The 19,118-nt window shown below is 46.7% G+C and overlaps 1 protein-coding gene across 3 annotated transcripts in view; it reads left to right on the top strand.

Moving 5' to 3' along the window:
- Nucleotides 1–19,118, top strand: part of eml2 (EMAP like 2) — an 85,467-nt gene that overhangs the window by 34,990 nt on the left and 31,359 nt on the right. For all 3 annotated transcript variants that reach the window (XM_080183378.1, XM_080183377.1, XM_080183379.1), the window contains 4 exons: nt 5,667–5,695; nt 12,282–12,411; nt 15,244–15,393; nt 18,300–18,369. In XM_080183378.1, the coding sequence (XP_080039504.1) occupies nt 5,667–5,695; nt 12,282–12,411; nt 15,244–15,393; nt 18,300–18,369 (379 nt within the window). The remainder of the gene's footprint in view (nt 1–5,666; nt 5,696–12,281; nt 12,412–15,243; nt 15,394–18,299; nt 18,370–19,118) is intronic.

Raw genomic sequence — 19,118 nt, 5'->3', positions numbered from 1 at the left:
GTTAGGGGCTAAATTCTCCCTCAGTGTACCCAAACAGGCGCTGGAGTGTGGCGACTAGGGGGATTTTCACAATAACTTCATTGCAGTGTTGATGTAAGCCTACTTGTGACATTAATAAATAAATTTACAACCCATTCTACGTTTATAAGCTTTGTGTTTATAACAAAACTAAACTGCTGTGTTGCCCCCTTTTTTTTGTCCGAACGTAATTTAAGTTTGTTTACTTGTTTGACCCGCCCAAAAGACCCACCCAAAAGACAGGAAGAAATAGATAACGAAAATTAAAACTACAGAGGAAGTTACAGATGTCACTTGAGTTTGATCAAGTGACGCCAATAATCTTCCTCTTATCCAACAGTTTGTGCTTCACTCTAGCGCTCACTGACTGGTTGTGCCTCTCTTGTTTGTTTTAAATTCCCATCCTCTCTTTTAAATTGTCAATGTGTTTTGCCCCCTCCCTCTCTATCTATATCACCTCCTCCAGTCGTGGAATGCCTTCAGTGCAGAAGATGCCATTTGGCCCATCAAGCCTGACAGACTATCTTAGTAAAAAGTCTAACAACACCAGGTTTTAGTCTAACTGATTTATTTGATAGTAAACTCACAAACTTTCGGGTTAGTCCCTTCGTCAGGTGAATGGAGAGTTCTGGCCTCAGACAGAGCATATAAAGCACAGACAGTTTAGAGATTACTGATTAGAATGCAAATCTTTATACCTAACCTGCTGTTCAAGTCCTGAAGTGGCTGACAATGTCAGCCACATTGTCAGCCGCTTCAGGACTTGAACAGCAGGTTAGGTATCCACATCAAGACAGTATCTTATCCAGGCTTGCCCCCACCCCCGCCCAGTAACCCCACTAAGTTCCCATGGCCAATCCATTTAATTTACACACCCTGGGGCAATTTAGTGTGGCCAATTCATTTAACTTGCACATCGGCACAATGGTTAGCACTGCTGCCTCTCAGCGCCAGGGACCCTGGGTTCGATTCCTGGCTTGGCTTGCTTCCTGTGTGGAGTTTGCACATTCTCCTCATGTCTGCGTGGGTTTCTTCCGGTTGCTTCGGTTTCCTCCCACACTCCAAAGATGTGCAGGTTAGGTTGATTTGGCCATGCTAAATTGCCCTTAAATAGTGTGGTGGGGTGTGTAAATTAGAGGGATTACTGGGGTAAATATGTGGGGTGATGGAGATAGAACTCGGATGGGATTGTTTTTGGTACAGACTCGATGGGCTGAATGGCCTCCTTCTGCACTGTAGGGTTTCTATGATTTCTCTGAGTTTGCACATTCTCCCCGTGTCTGCATGGGTTTCCTCCGGGTGCTCCGGTTTCCTCCCACAGTCCAAAGATGTACTGGTTAGGTGGATTGGCCAGGCTAATTTATCCCTCGGTGTCAGGAGGATTAGCCAGGGTAATGAGTGGGATATGGGGATGGGCCTGAGTAGGATTGTGATTGGTGCAGACTCGATGGGTTGAATGGCCTCCTTCTGCATTGTATGATTCCCTGATTATGGACTCTAAGGGGCAATTTAACATGGCCAATCCACCCTGACCTGCACATCTTTGGACTGTGGGAGAAAACTGGAGCCCCCAGAGGAAACCCACGCAGACACGAGGAGAACATGCAAAACTCCGCACAGACAATCGCCCGAGGCCGGAATTGAACCCGGCTCCCTGGCGCTGTGAGGCAGCAGTATCTCCAACCTTTGTTCTTTTGTTTTGGAGCAAGCATTTGAGGAACAATGATAAACTCCCTGTCTCTTCCAAATTGGCGCTTCCGAGGCCTCTTACAGAGAAAGGATCTTTGTTTCGCTCCTCATGGATAATTGATGCCACAACAGTCAGGTTTCTGACTGATCTGCTTTGCTCCAGTGGCCCATTTCGGTTGAGTAACTCTGAATGCCTGTCCCGAACAAAACGAAGAACGATTGTACTCCGTTTCTGAAATTGTTGATTAACCAACCACCCTGCCCAAACATTCTGAACATTCGAAAGCTGCAGTCCAGGCCCCCTCTCCCTCTTTTAATATTTGAATGTTCAGGCCTTCAACTGAAAAATAAACTTACCAGCCACTCGTACTGTAATTACTGGAGTATGCATTACCTCCAGTCAAGGGCGAGGTTTTAAATTGTGAATAATTTAAAACCAAAACCACTCGGAAATAAACAGCCAACTCCTTTTTTTTAAAAATAAATGTCTGTGGCTAAATAAGCGGCCTTTATTTACAGAATTAAATTGCCCCTAATTATAACATAGATACAGATTATTTATTGGTCACAACTAAGGATTACGTTAACATCGCAATGAAGTCACTGCGTAATTCCCCTAGTCGCCACACTCTGGAGGAAACCCACGCAGGCACGGGGAGAACGCGCAGACTCCACACAGACAGTGACCCGAGTCTCTGGCGCCGTGAAGCAGCAGTGCTAACCACCGTGTAGGGGCCAACTCCAGATTGTGGTTGGTGGACAGTCATCGCACCAGAGGGGAGACTGGTTCCCGCTGCCGCGTGACCCCATTGAACCACACTTGCATTGCCCCCCCACCCAGCCAGTGCAGTGCTGAGGGAGATCCGCCCTGTCAGCAGTGTCACCCTTTGAAACGAAACATTAAAATAGGTGTCGAGGGAGCCCACTGGCCACTATTTCAATGGGGAGGGGAGGATGATATGTACAGTATGCCCCCACGGTGGGGGAGGGAGGGGGGTGCACAGTAGCACAGTGGTTAGCATTGCTGCTTCACAGCTCCGGGGACCTGGCTCTGATTCCCGGCTCGGGTCACTGTCTGTGTGGAGTTTGCACATTCTCCTCGTGTCTGCGTGGGTTTCCTCCGGGCGCTCCGGTTTCCTCCCACAGTCCAAAAGATGTGCGGGTTAGGTTGATTGGCCATGCTAAAATTTCCCCTTAATGTCCTAGAGGTGTAGGTTAGAGGGATTAGTGAGTAAATATGTAGGGATGTGGGGGTAGTGCCTGGATGGGATTGTGGTCGGTGCAGACTCGCTGGGCCAAATGGCCTCTTTCTGTACTGTAGAGATTCTAAGTCATTAAGTTTCCAAGCCAATATTCATTGCTCAACCGGCACTGCTTGTGGGAGCTTGCTGTGCAAAAATTGGCTGCCACATTTCAACATTACAGTGTTTACACTTAATATTTGACCGGCTATAAAGTGTGACAAGGTGTGAAAGGCATAAAGTTCTTTTTGCCAGTTAGATTCTCCCATCACCCCAATGTGGTGGTGAACATAATCTGTATTACACTCAGATCAAAATTTGACTTTTATCTTCTTTATTCATTCATGGGATGTGGGCATCACTGGCAAGGCCAGCATTTATTGCCCATCCCCAATTGAGTGCCATGCTAGGCCCATTTCAGAGGGCAGTTAAGGGTCAACCACATTGCTGTGGCTGTAGACTCCACGTGTGGTCATGATGTGGAGATGCCAGCATTGGACTGGGAGAAACACAGTAAGAAGTTTCACAACACCAGGTTAAAGTCCAACAGGTTTATTTAATAGCAAAAACCACTAGCTTTCAGAGTGCTGCTTCTTTGTTGGGTCACATGTAGGCCAGACCGGGTAAGGACGGCAGACTCCCTTTCCTAAAGGACATCAGTGGGTTTTTCCAACAATGGTTTCATGGTCATCATCTAATTCCAGATTTCTTTTATTGAATTCAACTTCACCATCTGCCTGGTGGGATTCTGGGTCCCCCAGAACATTACCTTAGGTCTCTGGGTTACAAGTCCAACAACAGTACCACTGTGCCACTGCCTCTCCTTAATGTACTTTCACAAACTTTTAAGTTATTTTTGGAGGGGGTGGGCCATCAACTGGGAGGTCTTGGTGAGTTGAGTTGCTATTGAGTTTGCAGATGACACTAAGATTGGTGGCGTAGTGGACAGTGAGGATGGTTATCTCCAATTGCAACGGGATCTTGATCAATTGGGCCAGTGGGCTGACGAATGGCAGATGGAGTTTAATTTAGACAAATGGGAGGTGATGCATTTTGGTAGATTGAACCAGGGTAGGACTTATTTAGTTAATGGTAGGGCATTAGGGTGAGTTACAGAACAAAGAGATCTATGGGTACATCCTCATAGCTCCTTGAAAGTGGAGTCACAGGTGGACCAAATGGTGAAGAAGGCATTCAGCATGCTTGGTTTCATTGGTCAGAACATTGAATACAGGAGTTGGGACGTTTTGTAGGAGTTGTATAAGACATTGGTAAGGCCACACTTGGAATACTGTGTACAGTTCTGGTCACCCTATTATAGAAAGGGTATTATTAAACTAGAAAGAGTGCAGAAAAGATATACTAGGATGCTGCTGGGACTTGATGGATTGAGTTATAAGGAGAGGCTGGATAGACTGGGACTTTTTTCTCTGGAGTGTAGGAGGCTGAGGGGTGATCTTATAGAGGTCTATAAAATAATGAGGGGCACAGATCAGTTAGATAGTCAATATCTTTTCCCAAGGGTAGGAGAGTCTAAAACTAGAGGGCATAGGTTTAAGGTGAGAGGGGAGAGACACAGAAGTGTCCAGAGGGACAATTGTTTCACACAGAGGATGGTGAGTGTCTGGAACAAGCTGCCAGAGGTAGTAGTAGAGGTGGGTAAAATTTTATCTTTTAAAAAGCGTTTAGATAGTTACATGGGTAAGATGGGTATAGAGGGATATGGGCCAAATGCAGGTAATTGGATTAACTTGGAGGCTTTAAAATAAAAAGCGGCATGGACAAGTGCCGGAGGCCTGTTTCCATGCTGTGAACCTCTATGACTCCTATCTCAGTTAGATAAATTTGATCCATGACCTTTCTCTGTTGACGTAGAGGCGAAGAAAATCTGCAGATGGGTGAGCTCCAGACAAAATTCAAGGTAGCAATAGATGTGAGTGCAAAAGTACAATCAGAATCTGATTTAGTGGAAGGGTGTGAATAGACAAGATTTCTAAATGTTTGCAGACACAAGGGGTGGAGGTTTCCCATCTCATCAGCCACAGGAATCATAGCGGGCGGGATTTGATTTGATTTATTGTTGTCACATGTATTAGTATACAGTGAAAAATATTGTTTCTTGCACACTATACAGACAAAGCATACCGTTCATAGAGAAGGAAAGGAGAGAGTGCAGAATGTAGTGTTACAGTCATAACTAGGGTGTAGAGAAAGATCAACTTAATGCAAAGTAAGTCCATTCAAAAGTCTGACGGCAGAAGGGAAGAAGCTGTCGGCTGGTACGTGATCTCAGACTTTTGTATCTTTTTCCCGATGGAAGGAGGTGGAAGAGAGAATGTCTGGGGTGCGTGGGTTCCTTGATTATGCTGGCTGCTTTGCCGAGACAGCGGGAAGTGTAGACAGAGTCAATGGATGGGAGTATGGTTTGTGTGATGGATTGGACTACATTCACGACCTCTTGTAGTTTCTTGGGCAGAGCAGACGTCATATCAAACGGTGATACACAAAGGTCCATTGACCTTGGGTGGAACATTCCGGTCTTGGGGTGAGTGTGGCTGGAAAATCCTACCCAAAACAATCAACATACATTTTGCAAATCCTTCAGAGTTTCCTGCTGAAATGATTCACGTCAGGGGATTGACTTTGCTCTGTTGAAATGATGTATTTCTTTGAACTGGGCATCTCCTAATGATCTTCTTTCGTTCTCTCCCTGTTTAGTAAACAGAAAGACGCCACCTTCAATGCAGGTACGTGCTAATTCTATACCTTCAATTTGGCTGTCTGTGAATGCAGGGAGGTATTGGACTGACGGTAGCGGGTGGGGTTCTTGGATATCTGCTGCCAGCGAGAACGGAGCATTTGGAGCTCAGCCGAAACTTCGTTCACTGCAGCGGGACTGGAGAATCCCAGCCAGTATTTTTTTAACTTTGTCCATGGATATGGGCATCACTGGCTGGGCCCAGCACTTATTGCCCAACATTGGGGGTATTTAAGAGTCATTGTTTGTGAGTCACATGTAGGCCTGACCAGTTAAGGAAGGCAGATTTCTTTCCCTAAAGGACATTAGTGAACCTGACTACAATGGTCATCATTAGACTTTTAATTCCAATTTTAAAAAAAATGAATTCAAATTCCACCATGTGCCTTGGCGGGATTTAAACCCGGATCCTTACCCTGGATCACTAGTCCAGCGACAGTAACACTATGTTGCCCAGCAGTTGCTGAGCTGGGGTTATTCAATGTGTAACTACTTGCTCAGAAGTTTTTAAAGAAAGTATTCTTATTTCCCCTGTTTTACTGGTTTTCCATTTTAAAGTATGCAAGACCAATTCAGACCAGTATTCTTATTTATCCGTTTTTCTGTTTGTTTTCCTCTTCTGGGTGAATATAGTGATTTTTTTTTAAAATCTATTTGTGGGACACAGGTGTTGCTGGCTGGGCCAGCATTTATTGCCCATTCCTTGTTGCTGTTCAAGGGCAGTTGAGAGTCAACCACATCGCAGTGGCTCTGGAATCATAAGTAGGCCAGACCCGGTAAGGACGGCAGATTTCCCTCCGTAAAAGGACATCAGTGAACCAGATGGGTTTCACCGTTATCAGAAGGTTCTTAATTATAGGGTTTTTTTTAGCTGAGTTTCTGGATTAAGAGTCTAGCGGTAATAACACGAGGTCATTGCCTCATGGTTCAACTCTGGGAAAGCAGCAAGTTTAAATCTGGAGTCCGTTTATACAGGCGTATAGGAAGTTGAGGAGGCCATTCAGCCCATCCTAACCTGTTGTGCTATTCAATTAGATCAAGATTGATCTGTGACCTAGCTCCACCTAGCTTTGCCCCATTCCCTCGTACCTTTGGATCATAATCTTAAAATGAACAATCAATTTCATGTTAATTGCTGTTTGATTTGATTTATTATTGTCACATGTATTAACAGTGAAAAGTATTGTTTGCACGCTATACAGACAAAGCATACCATTCATAGAGAAGGAAAGAGAGTGCAGAATGTAGTGTTACAGTTATAGCTAGGGTGTAGAGGAAGATCAACTTAATGTGAGGTAGGTCCATTCAAAAGTCTGACAGCAGCAGGGAAGAAGCTGTTGTTGATTCGATTGATACGTGACCTCAGACTTCTGTATCTTTTTCCTGACGGAAGAAGGTGGAAGAGAGAATGTCCGGGGTGCGTGGGGTCCTTAGTTATGCTGGCTGCTTTGCTGAGGCAGTGGGAAGTGTGGACAGTACAAATGGAAGAGAATTCCCAACTTTCACCATGCTTTTGTGTGTGGGAGTGTTTCCTAATTTTAAAGTTTAAAGGTTATTTGTTAGTCAGATCAGAACAATTTAGGGTTATATTCACTGGAGTTTAGACGAGTGAAAGGGGATCTCATAGAATTGTATAAAATTCCAATAGGATTAGACAGGAAGAATGTTCCTGATGGTGGGGAGGGAGTCCAGAACTAAGGCTTATAGGTTGAGGACAAGGAGTAAACAATTTAGTCATTTTAGTTTATTAGTGTCACAAGTAAGGCTTACATTAGCACTGCAATGAAGTTACTGTGAAAATCCCCTAGTCGCCACACTCTGACGCCTGTTCGGGAGAATTTAGCACGGCCAATGCACCCTAACCAGCACGTCTTTCGGACTGTGGGAGGAAACCGGAGCACCTGGAGGAAACCCACACAGACACGGAGAGAACGTGCAAACTCCACACAGACAGTGACCCCGTCTGGCTCTGATTTATAGACTCTGCCCCTTGTAATCCCAGATTGCCAATGAACCTGTGGGGCAGGGGGGTGGTGGGGGGGTTTCTCTCTACCTGTTCCCCTTGTTGTAACTGTAGTGAAAACGGATACAGCTGCAACTTTCCACAAAAACCCGTGCGCACCTGGAAGTCCTTTCAAAGGGCTTGCAGGGATAAGTTGGGTCGAATGGCCTCCCTTTTATTTGAAAAAGAATGCTGCAATCTCCACGGTGAATTGGAAGTCTGTAACAAAGCCACGCAGGAACTGTTGATAGATTTTGGACTGAGTGAGCCTCTGTCTAATGGATCAAGGGGAAGTCCGTTACTAAATGGAATGGATAAATCTTGAGACGCTTGTACTTTTCTGTGACCATTCGCTTTTCTTCCTGCAACCTTCTAAATGAAGAAATTTCCCCCCCACCCGTCGCCAGCTTTTATTGACTTCCACTCAAACACTCTCCGACCGTCAGTTCCCCAACCAGATGCCAATCTGTATCCCAGATTCTTCTTCACTTAAAGAAGCTTTTATTAAATCCCCTTGTGACCTCACTAACTGACTGATTCCTGTGGCTGGGTGTCCCCTGGGACAGGGAGAGAAATCAGTTGCGTAAGCTATAATTGTACCAGCCACTGCAAAGTTGCTTCGCAACCTTTCCAGAGCGCACTGCGCTAAAGAGCTCATTGTAGGAAATGAGTCGATGCTTAATTATTAAATTTAACCGACTCCCTTTCTCTCCTCTAAAGGGCACTCGCTAATGCAGTGCCGGTTTTCAATTCTCTGTCAATGCTTTCGCTCCGCTGATCGTTTAGAGCTTCTGATCGAAAGTCAAAAGCATCGAGTCCGACCGGAGCGCTGGCTCCAACAGCAACATTCGATCAAAGAGCACGCTTCAGGCAACATTGTTTAATCCGTGCAGTGCAGGAGGAGGCCATTCAGCCCATTGAATTGCACTGACAATTATCCCAACCAGGTCCTACCCTCTTAAACCCCAGGTATTTACCCTAGCTAATCCCCCTGACGCACCGGGGAAATTTAGCATGGCCAATTCACCTAACCTGTTCATCTTTGGGCACTAAGGGGCAATTTAGCATGGCCAATCCACCTAACCTTCACATCTTGGGACATGATGCAGAGATCACATAAAATCACATAGAATCCTACAATGCAGAAGGAGGCCATTTGGCCCATTGAGTCTGCACCGACTACAATCCCACTCAAGCCCTATCTCCCTTGTCCACCTAATTTGCACATCTTTCAGACTGTGGGAGGAAACCGGAGCACCCAGAAGAAACTCAATCAGACACAGGGAGAACGTACGACCTATGCAGACAGTGACCCAAGCTGGGAGTTGAACTCTGGTCCCTGGTGCTGTGAGGCAGCACTGCTAACCACTGTGCCACCATGTTGCCCCATGCTGGCGTTGGACTAGAGCGGGCACAGTAGGAAGCCTCAACACCAGGTTAAAGTCCAACAGGTTTATTTGGTAGCACAAGCTTTCAGAGCGCCTGAGGAAGCTCACGATACCAAATAAACCTGTTGGACTTTAACCTGGTATTGTGAGATAACTTGGGACACTAAGGAGCAATTTAGCACGGCCAATCCACCTAACCCGCACATCTTTGGAGTGTGGGAGGAAACCTGGTTCCTGGCACTGTGAGGGAGCCGTGCCAACCACTCCATTCAAACCCTGGGTGGACAACTCCATAACTGGACTGTCGCATGCAAGCAGGCAGCAGGATTATCTGAGCCCTCCACCCCACTCATCCTTTGCTCCATGCCAAAGGTATAAGAAGGGGAGAATGGGTTTCCTCCGGGTGCTCCGGTTTCCTCCCACATCCAAAGATGTGTAGGTTAGGTGGATTGGCCACGCTAAATTTCCCCTTGGTGCACAATGATATATAAGTTAGGGGGATTGGCTATGCTAAATTGCCCCTTAGTATCAGGGGGACTAGCAGGGTAAGTATATTGAGTAATGGGAATAGGGCCTGGGTGTGGGACTGTGGTTGGTATAGACTCGATGGGCTGAATGGCCACCTTCTGCACTGCAGGAAATCTATGGTAGTTGCCTTTTGCACAATGACGACGCTCCCAAAGTGCTCCACAGCCGGAAGCCAATCTTTTTGTAAAAGGTGGACAGTTGCCAGACCCGATGAGATCACTTCAACTTGTCCGTGCTTGCTGCAATCAGTAACTTGTTCCCTCTGCACTTCCTCGATTTCCCCTTCTCTCCAAACTACCAACAACTTGTACTTACCTCAACCCTCCCCCTCCTTGAGCATAACAAGACTTCTTTACCTAAGGAATAATAATACGTGACTGGGACACCCTTCCTCAAAAAGCAGTGGGAGCAGAGTCTTTAAGTACTTTTTAACGCGGAGGGAGAGGGATTCTTGATTGACAAGGGCTGAAAGGTTATTGAGTTATTACTCAGTTATTAATTCAAACAACCTTCAAGCATTCGAGGTTAATGAGACAAACAAGAACAGGAACCAACTCTTAATTCTCTCAAACATCACCCTTTATTTAACACCACCAACTCAGACAGTTGTAACTCTTCTTAACACTTTACTGAACTTTAAATCTAAAATGAATGTTAACTCTATTTATTTAACTGAAATTAGACGCTGCTGGGTTTAGGACAACTGGCCAAGTTTGTTCCGATCTAGAATCTATCTTCTTCTCTCTGAAGCATTCCTTCAGGGCACACTTCTTACCATGCTTAATCTCTATAGAGTTGTTGTTGGCAAACGAAGGGGTGGCATAGTGGTTATTGCATCACAGGGCCAGCGACCCCCGGTTCGATTCCCGTCTTGGGTCACTGTGTGGAATTTACACATTCTCCCCATGTCTGCGTGGGTTTCCTCGAGGTGCTCCTGCTGCCTTCCACAATCTAAAGATGTACAGGTCAGGCGGATTGGCCATGCTAAATTGCCCCTTAGTTTCCCTTAGTGTCCAAAGATGTGTAGGTTAGGTGGATTGACTTTGCTAAATTGCCCCTTAGTGTCAGGGGGACCAGTTGGGGTAAACGCATGAGGTTAAGGGGATAGAGCCTGGATGGGATTGTGGTGGTCGGTGCAGACTCAATGGGCCAAATGGCCTCCTTCTGCACTGTGGGGATTCTATGATAAGATGCTCTGTCATTCAGCCAATTGTGTAACCAGAAACCGATCACATGGCTCAAACCCACCAACTAAATTATTTCTAAATAACACCATTATGGGTAGTTCAAATGGCATGTCCCTTACACAATGTCAATAAGGTTTGTTCACTGGAAAGTAAACAACTTCCCACATTGGATCAAGACAGGATGCTTCAGAGCCGGATTTCTAGACCAGATACCTGACTCAGAGTAACTTGACCATTTGCATCAGGTTTTAATTATGGGTTGACCAAAAATCCCAGCCACAAAATCTCTTTTAAAGCCAATGTTGCTATTATTGTTGTTCAAACAATTGTAGTTATTCTGAGGTTGGGGGCCCGGGGGGAGGGGAGGGACTGGTCTAGAACAAGGAGACACCATCTCAGAATAAGAGGTCGGCCATTTTGCGATGAGGAGCATTTTCTTCTCTCCGGCTCGGGTCACTGCCTCTGTGGAGTTTGCACATTCTCCCTATACCTGCATGGGTTTCCTCCAGGTGCTCCGGTTTCCTCCCACAGTCCAAAGTTGTGCGGGTTAGGCGGATTGGCCGTGCTAAATTGTCAGGGGAGAATAGGAGGGTAAATGTGTAGGGTTGGGGGAATGGGGCCTGGGTGGGATTGTGGGTCAGTACAGGCTCGATGGGCCAAATGGCCCCCTTCTGCAATGTTGATTCTATGAACAACAGCCTCGGCGCAAGAAAACCGAGAGAAATGGGTCTCTTTGTGTGATGTTTTCATTCTTCTCTTCCCTGTGCTTCCCACTGTGGTCAGAGGAGCTATGTGCTTGGACCACACAGCCATTAACAGTCTGCACACTACGGTGGTGTGGACAGGGTGTTTGCAAAATTTGAAAGCAGGAAGTTTCAGAAGGGTGCAAGGGGAAAGGCTGGCTGGGTTTACCTCAGAGAGGCCCACTAATGGAGCTATTCAACCTGTCATTTCTTCAACCAGCTGTCTCGCAGCACCAGGGACCCGGGTTCAATTCCGGCCTCGGGTCACTGTGTGGAGTTTGCGCATTCTCCTCGTGTCTGCGTGAGTTTCCTCCGGTTCCCTCCTACAATTCAAAGATGTTAGATTAGATGGATTGGCCATGGTAAGTTGACCCTAGTGTCAAAGGGATTAGGAGGGTAAGTAAGTAGAGTTACGGGTTAGGGCCTGGGTGGGATTGTGGTTGACGCAGACTTGATGGGCCCAATGGCCGCCTCCTTCACTGTCGGGATTTTAAGTGTAGCCTTGATACTCTTGGCACTGGCGATTAATTTCCATTTTTATCTCGGGTTTATCATTTAAAGAGTTTCCACAAATGCTCCGGAGGTTGGGTGTGTGGGGAGGGGGCGTGCTTGGAGTAACGAGGATGCTGAGCCAGTGCGGTATCGTCGCGTTAGCTCTCGGCACGCAGCAGCTGGTGAACCACGTGTCTCTCGGCCCCCGTGTAATTTTGTCGTCTTGCCTTTGCAGAGGAGGGTTACGTGAAGATGTTCCTGCGGGGGCGCCCCATCACCATGTATTTGCCGCAGGCCTTGAGTTCGACGTACAAACTACAGGCCACGGCCGAACTGCCTGCCCACAAGTTGAAGATGGAGTGGGTGTATCCTTCTGTGGTCGAATCCGCTCCCCTGAATCGAGATCTGTTTTCCTCAATGTGTTCCAAAATTGCACCGCGTGGAATGGTTAGGATTTTTGACAACCCATTCAATCATTCTTTCTGAATCTATTCTGTCTGACCCTGTTAGAATTTCATAAGTTTCTATGAGATCCTCTCTCACTCTTCTCAACTCCAATAAATATAAACCTAACTGTGTACAATTCTGGTCACCCTATTATAGAAAGGATATTATTAAACTAGAAAGAGTGTGGAAGAGATTTACTACGTTGCTATCGGGACTGGATGGTTTGAGTTATAAGGAGAGGCTGGATAGACCAGGACCTTTTTTCTCTGGAGCGTAGACAGCTGAAGGATGATCTTATAGAGGTCTATAAAATAATGAAGGGTATAGATCAGCTAGGTAGTCAATATCTTTTCCTAAAGATAGGGGAGTCTAAAATTAGAGGGCATAGGTTAAAGGTGAGAGGGGAGAGATACAAAAGGGTCCAGAGGGGCAATTGTTTTCACACAGAAGAACGAGTGCCGGAGGTAGTTGTAGAGGCAGGTACAATTTTGTCTTTTTAAAAGCGTTTAGACAGGTGAGCATAGAGGGATATGGGCCAAACATAGGCAATTGGGACTAGCTTATAACTTAAAAAGAAGGCGGCATGGACAAGTTGGGCCAAAGGACCTGTTTCCATGCTGTGAAAACTTTAAAACTGACTTAGTCTGGAAGAGAGAATGTCTGGGGTGCATGCGGTCCTTGATTATGCTGGCTGCTTTTCTGAGGCAGCCGGAAATATATGGATGGGAGCTGATTTGCATGCTGGACTGGGCTTTGTTCACGACCCTGTGTGGTTTCTTGCAGTCTTGGGCAGAGCAGGAGCCATACCAAGCTGTGATACAACCAGAAAGACTGCTTTCTATGGTTACGTAAAAATTGGTGAGTGTGGTAGCTGACATGGCAAATTTCCTTTGCCTTCTGAGAAAGTAGAGGGGTTGGTGGGCTTTCTTCACTGTGGTGTCGGCATGGGGGGACCAGGACAGCTTGGTGATCTGGACACCTAGAAATGTGAAGTTTTCGACCATTTCCACTTTGTCCCTGTTGATGTGGACAGGGGCACGCCCTCCACTACGCTTCCTGAAGTTGATGACCATCTCTGTTGTTTTGTTCCTGCAATTATATAGGGACCACGCTTGGAGTATTGTGTGCAGTTTTGGTGTCCTTATCTGAGGAAGGATGTCCTTGCTATAGAGGGAGCGCAGCAAAAGTTTACCAGGCTGATTCCTGGGCTGGCAGGTCTGTCATATGAGGAGAGACTGAGTCAGTGAGGATTATATTCACTGGAGTTCAGAAGAGTTGAAGAGGATCTCACAGAAACGTATAAAATTCTAACAGTATTAGACAGGGTAGATTCAGAGAGAATATTCCCAATGATGGGGGGAGTCCAGAACTACGGGGTCATAGTTTGAGGATAAGGGGTAAACCTTTTAGAACTGAGGTGAGGAGAAATTTCTTCACCCAGAGAGTGGGAATTCAGTACCACAGGAAGAAGTTGAGGCCAAAACGCTGTGTGATTTCAAGAAGAAATTGGATGTTGCTCTTGGGGCTAAGGGGATCGAGGGACATGGGAGGGAAGAGGGGAATCAGGTTATTGAGTTCGATAAAGTGAATGGTGGAGCAGGCTCGAAGGGCCAAATGGCCTACTGCTGCTGCATCTATTGTATGCGTGCGTGCGTACTAATCTATTACAGGACTGACTGAAGCTTACAGAGCAGGATTAAAGTCCTATTTGAAGAGTTTTGAGCATAAATACATTGACTTCTTTTATAATCCATTTCCACCAGCGATGCTGAGACAGTCATTGTCAAATATAATAACAATAGCAAGATCCTGCGGGCCTGAAGTCTTCCCTCGCTCTGTTTGTTGACGTTTATTTGCCATTGTGTTCTTACTGAGGGTGAAATCAGACCCTCCCCCAGCTGGAGCGGGTATCGAACCCACTGTGTTTGTTGGCCTTAATCTGACCACCCCGCCCTCGCTGCCCGGTCAACTGCGCTGACCTGAACCAAATCTGAGATAAGAGTAGGAAAATGCTGGAAATACTCGGCAGGTCTGGCAGCATCCATGGAGAGAGAGAACCAGCTGAGTGTTTCCAGCCCCGGTGACCAGACGGAAGGAAAGGTCATCGACCGGAACACGTTTATCAAAATCCCCTTTTGCAGGAGATGTTTCTGCTCTTCTTAGGGGTGGCACAGTGGTTAGCACTGCTGCCTTACAACGCCAGGGACCCGGGTTCAATCCCCAGCTTGGGTCACTGTCTGTGTGGAGTTTGCACATTCTCCCCATGTCTGTATGGGTTTCCTCCCATAGCTGAAAGATGTGCGGGTTAGGTGGATTGGGCCATGCTAAATTGCTCCTTAGTGTCCAAAGATGTGTAGGTTAGGGGGGATTGGCCATGGTAAATTGTCCCTTGGTATCAGGGGGATGAGCAGGATAAATTTGTGGGGTTGTGGGGATTGGGTGGGATTGTTATCGGTGCAGACTCAATGGGCCGAATGGCTTCCTCCTGCACTGTAGGGATGCTGTGTCATCTCACCAATGCCCTGTAAAGCAATCCTTGCTTTTATATTCAATTCCTCTCGCAATAAGGAAGGGCATATTCCATTAGCCGCCTTAATTTCTTGCTGTACCTGCACACTAACTTCTTAAAAGGTTTTATGTTAAATGTCAGGAGTTTAATTTGATCGGGGTTGATTCTGGCGTGCGTGGTGCCCTGCAGTGTTAAGTGGTCTCCAGTCCTCTGGTATAGATGCCTTAATCAGTCCCTCCAGGTACGGCTATCGCGGGCGTGACTGCCGCGCCAACCTCTTTCTCCTGCCGACAGGCGAGATTGTTTACTTCATAGCGTCGGCCGTTGTGCTGTACAACGTCGAGGAGCAGCTCCAGCGGCACTACCTCGGACACAACGACGATGTCAAATGGTGAGTGACCTGCCGGCCTCCAGACCGGGGCTCGGGGCGGTGTAGCACGCGGCTGGTTCGGCAGAACAAAGGTTAAAGCGGAGCCTCGGAGCAGCAGTGCCGCCCGTGGTACGGTGTCGAGGGTTACGTGACGGTACTGCCAGAGTTATGAAGAGAGACTTGAGGAGAAGTCAGCTGGAAGTTTGCTCCAAGTCTAGTTTAGTTTATTGTTGTCACATGTGTTAACATACAGTGAAAAGTATTGTTTTTCACGTGATACTCAGTATACCGTTCATAGAGAAAGAGAGGGTGTAGAATATAACGTTACTAGCTAGGGTGTGGAGAAAGATCAACTTAATGCGAGGTGGGTCCATTCAAAAGCCTGATGGTAGCAGAGAAGAAGCTGATCTTGAGTCAGTTGGGACGTGACCTCAGACTTTTGTATCTTTTTCCCGACGGAAGAGAGAATGTCCGGCGTGCGTGGGGTCCTTAATTATGCTGGTCGCTTCGTCAAGGCAGCGGGAAGTGTAGACAGAGTCAGCGGATGGGAGGCTGGTTTGTGTGATGGATTGGGCTACATTCACGACCCTGTGTAGTTTCTTGCAGTCTTGGGCAAAGCAGGAGCCATATCAAGCTGTGCTCATCAGAAAGAATGCTTCCTATGGTGCATCTGTAAAAGTTGCTGAGAGTTGGAGACCATAAGACATAAGGGTAGAATTAGGCCACTCGGCCCATCGAGTCTGCTCCACCATTTAATCATGGCTGATATTTTTCTCATCCCCATTCTCCTGCCTTTTTCTCCATGACCCCTGATCCCCTTATTAATGAAGAATCTATCTACCTCTGTCTTAAAGACACTCAATGACCTGTCTCCACAGCCTTCTGCGGCAAAGAGTTCCACAGATTCACCACTCTCTGGCTGATGAAATTCCTCCTCACGCCAAATTTCCTTAGTCTCCCGAGAAAGTAGGAGTGTTGGTTGGCTTTCTTAAACGTAGTGTCGGCACTATACTTTGTCCACGTGCATATCATTCTGTGTTACCAATAAGCTCAACCTTGGCCTCTGAAATGCTTTGTTAAGGTTTGTTGTGTTAAGGTTAGCAACTCTGAAGCTACTTGGGACATTTAACATAATGCTTAACTATTCATTGATATTCCTATTTTAAGGCCAATCAAATAATCAATTTAAGTAAATCCAACAAGGTGAAGGACAAATTTGGGGGATGGGCCATGGCTTAGTGGAATTAGCGCTAGACTATTAACCCAGCTAATCTTCTAAGGACCTGGGTTCGAATCCTACCACGGCAGATGCTGGAATTTGAATTCAATAAAAAAAAATCTGGAATTAAGAATTTACTGATGACCATGAAACCATTGTCAGAAAAACCCATCTGGTTCCCTTTAGGGAAGGAAATCTGCCGTCCTTACTCAGTCTGGCCTACACCTGATTCCAGAGCCACAGCAATGTGGTTGACTCTTAACTGCCCCTCTGGCAGCTAGGGATGGGTAATAAATGCTGGCCCAGCCAGCGACGCCAGTGCCCCACGAATGAATTAAAAAAAAATTTAGAAAGACAACCCCTTGAGGAGTACTGTCTTGAACAAAATCCCAAAGTGAAACTTAAATCAATAACTAAAAGGTGATTAAAGGGGCCGGAATGTCCTCCAGTCACCGCGGTGCCCAACACACATGGAAAGCCTTGGTGTTGGATACCGTGTGTGCGCGCTCTCCCTCTCCCTCCCTCCCCGGTATGGCACCCAAGCTTTTGCATATTAGACTGCATCGGTTCAAGGGCCACCACCATCTTGAGGGCAATTAGGGATGGGCAATGTACTAACTGGTCTTGTCAGCGATGCCTGCATCCCATGAAAGAAACTAAATCTTTGGGTGGCGCAGTGGTTAGCACTGCTGCCTCACAGCACTAGGGAGCTGGGTTCGGTTCCCGGCTTGGGTCACTGTCTGTGTGGAGTTTGTACGTTCTCCCCGTGTCTGTGTGGGTTTTCCCCGAGTGCTTCGGTTTCCTCCCACAGTCCAAAGATGTAATCTCACAGTAACTTCATTGTAGTGCTAATGTAAGCCTTGCTTGCGACTCTTAAATAAACTTTACTTTATGTGCAGAGTAGTTGTATTGGCCATGCTAAATTGCCCCTTGGTGTCCTGGGATGTGTAGGTTAGATGGATTGGCCATGCTAAGTTGCCCCTTGGTGTCCCGGGATGCACACCTTAAAGGGATTAGCAGAGTAATTATGTGGGGTTACGGAGGTAGGGCCTGGGTGGGATTGTTGTTGATGCAGACTCGATGGGCCGAATGGCCTCCTGCACTGTAGGGATTCTATGAAATTGCTGAAGGTTTTGTGACGGTGACAGATTAGGGCTGTCTTCAGCATCAGAGCAGTATGGAGTGTTCACTGCTGACACAAGGGGATCTTGCCTGGACAGGGAGGGAAAAGGAAGTTAAAACCCAGTTTTCATCAGCCAATCAGTGTTGTGTCTGCTCAGTGATAATGTCACGTGCACCAATCTGCAATAATTTATACATTTTTTTTCCTTTGTTAGGGACCCTCTCTTACGCTTGTTCCCCTCTCGCTCTCGCTCTTTCTCTTCCCCTCTTCACTCTCCTCTACTTTTCTTTTGCTTCTATCTCTCCTGTTTCCTGTGTGTGTCTGTGGTGTATCCTCTCTGTTTCTCCTTTTCTTTCTCTCCCTCTATCTTTCTGGCTCTCCCTCCTTGGATAACAAAACATGGAAGAAAGTTAGAAGCTGCTGAGTGGGAGCAGTGAAAGGTTGTATGCAGTAACGTGTGACTCCATTGCTCTGACTCTATCCCCATCCCAGTTTCTCGGCCTGTAGCCTGGGCCTAGTACTCTGGCTGATGAGGAACAAAAATCCAACGCTCTGACTGATCTCTCTTCCTCATCTCTCTTTCAGCCTTGCGGTACACCCTGATAGAGTCACCATGGCGACGGGGCAGGTGGCAGGAACCACAAAAGATGGAAAGGTATAATTTATTCAAATTTTAATTTGCATTAGTCAAATACAGAGGTGGATTTGCCTTTTGGGTTGCATCTTGGCTCCCGTTGCAATCCCTAAACAAGGTGCCCTTTTACGAGTTCTGCTTTCTCTATTCTTCCCCACTCCCCAGACACATGAGGGTAAAACTTCCCTTTCAATTTATTGCTAGTTTGAATTGGAAATTATCTTCTTAGAATTCCTACAGTGCAGAATGAGGGCTTTCGGCCGATCAAGCCTGCACCAACCACAATCCCATCCAGGCCCTACCTCCATATCCCTACATGTTATATCCACTAATCCCTCTAACCTACACATCCCTGGACACTAAGGGGCAATTTCTTAGCATGGCCAATCAACCAAACCTGCACATCTTTGGACTGTGGGAGGAAACCCACGCAGACACGAGGAGAATGTGCAAATTCCACACAGACAGTGACCCGAGCCGGGAATCGAACCCAGGACCCTGGAGCTGTGAAGCAGCAGTGCTAACCACTGTGCTACCTTGCCACCCACACACCTTTCAGACTGTGGGAGGAAGCCAGAGCACATGAAGGAAACCCACGCAGACACTGGGAAAATGTGCAGACTCCACACAGACAATGACCCGAGCCGGGAATCAAACCTGGGTCCCTGGCGCTGTGAGAAGCAGTGCTAACCATTGTGTGCCACCGTGCTGCCTCTAGTACCTAGTGAGGCATACAGAATGAGTTTGTAATGGTTACAACATATGGACTT

Source organism: Carcharhinus amblyrhynchos, unplaced genomic scaffold (genome assembly GCF_965287045.1).
Source record: "Carcharhinus amblyrhynchos unplaced genomic scaffold, sCarAmb.v2.hapA chromosome_273, whole genome shotgun sequence".
In the NCBI taxonomy this organism is placed as follows: Eukaryota; Metazoa; Chordata; class Chondrichthyes; order Carcharhiniformes; family Carcharhinidae; genus Carcharhinus; species Carcharhinus amblyrhynchos.
This window is presented reverse-complemented; position numbering and strand designations above follow the sequence as displayed.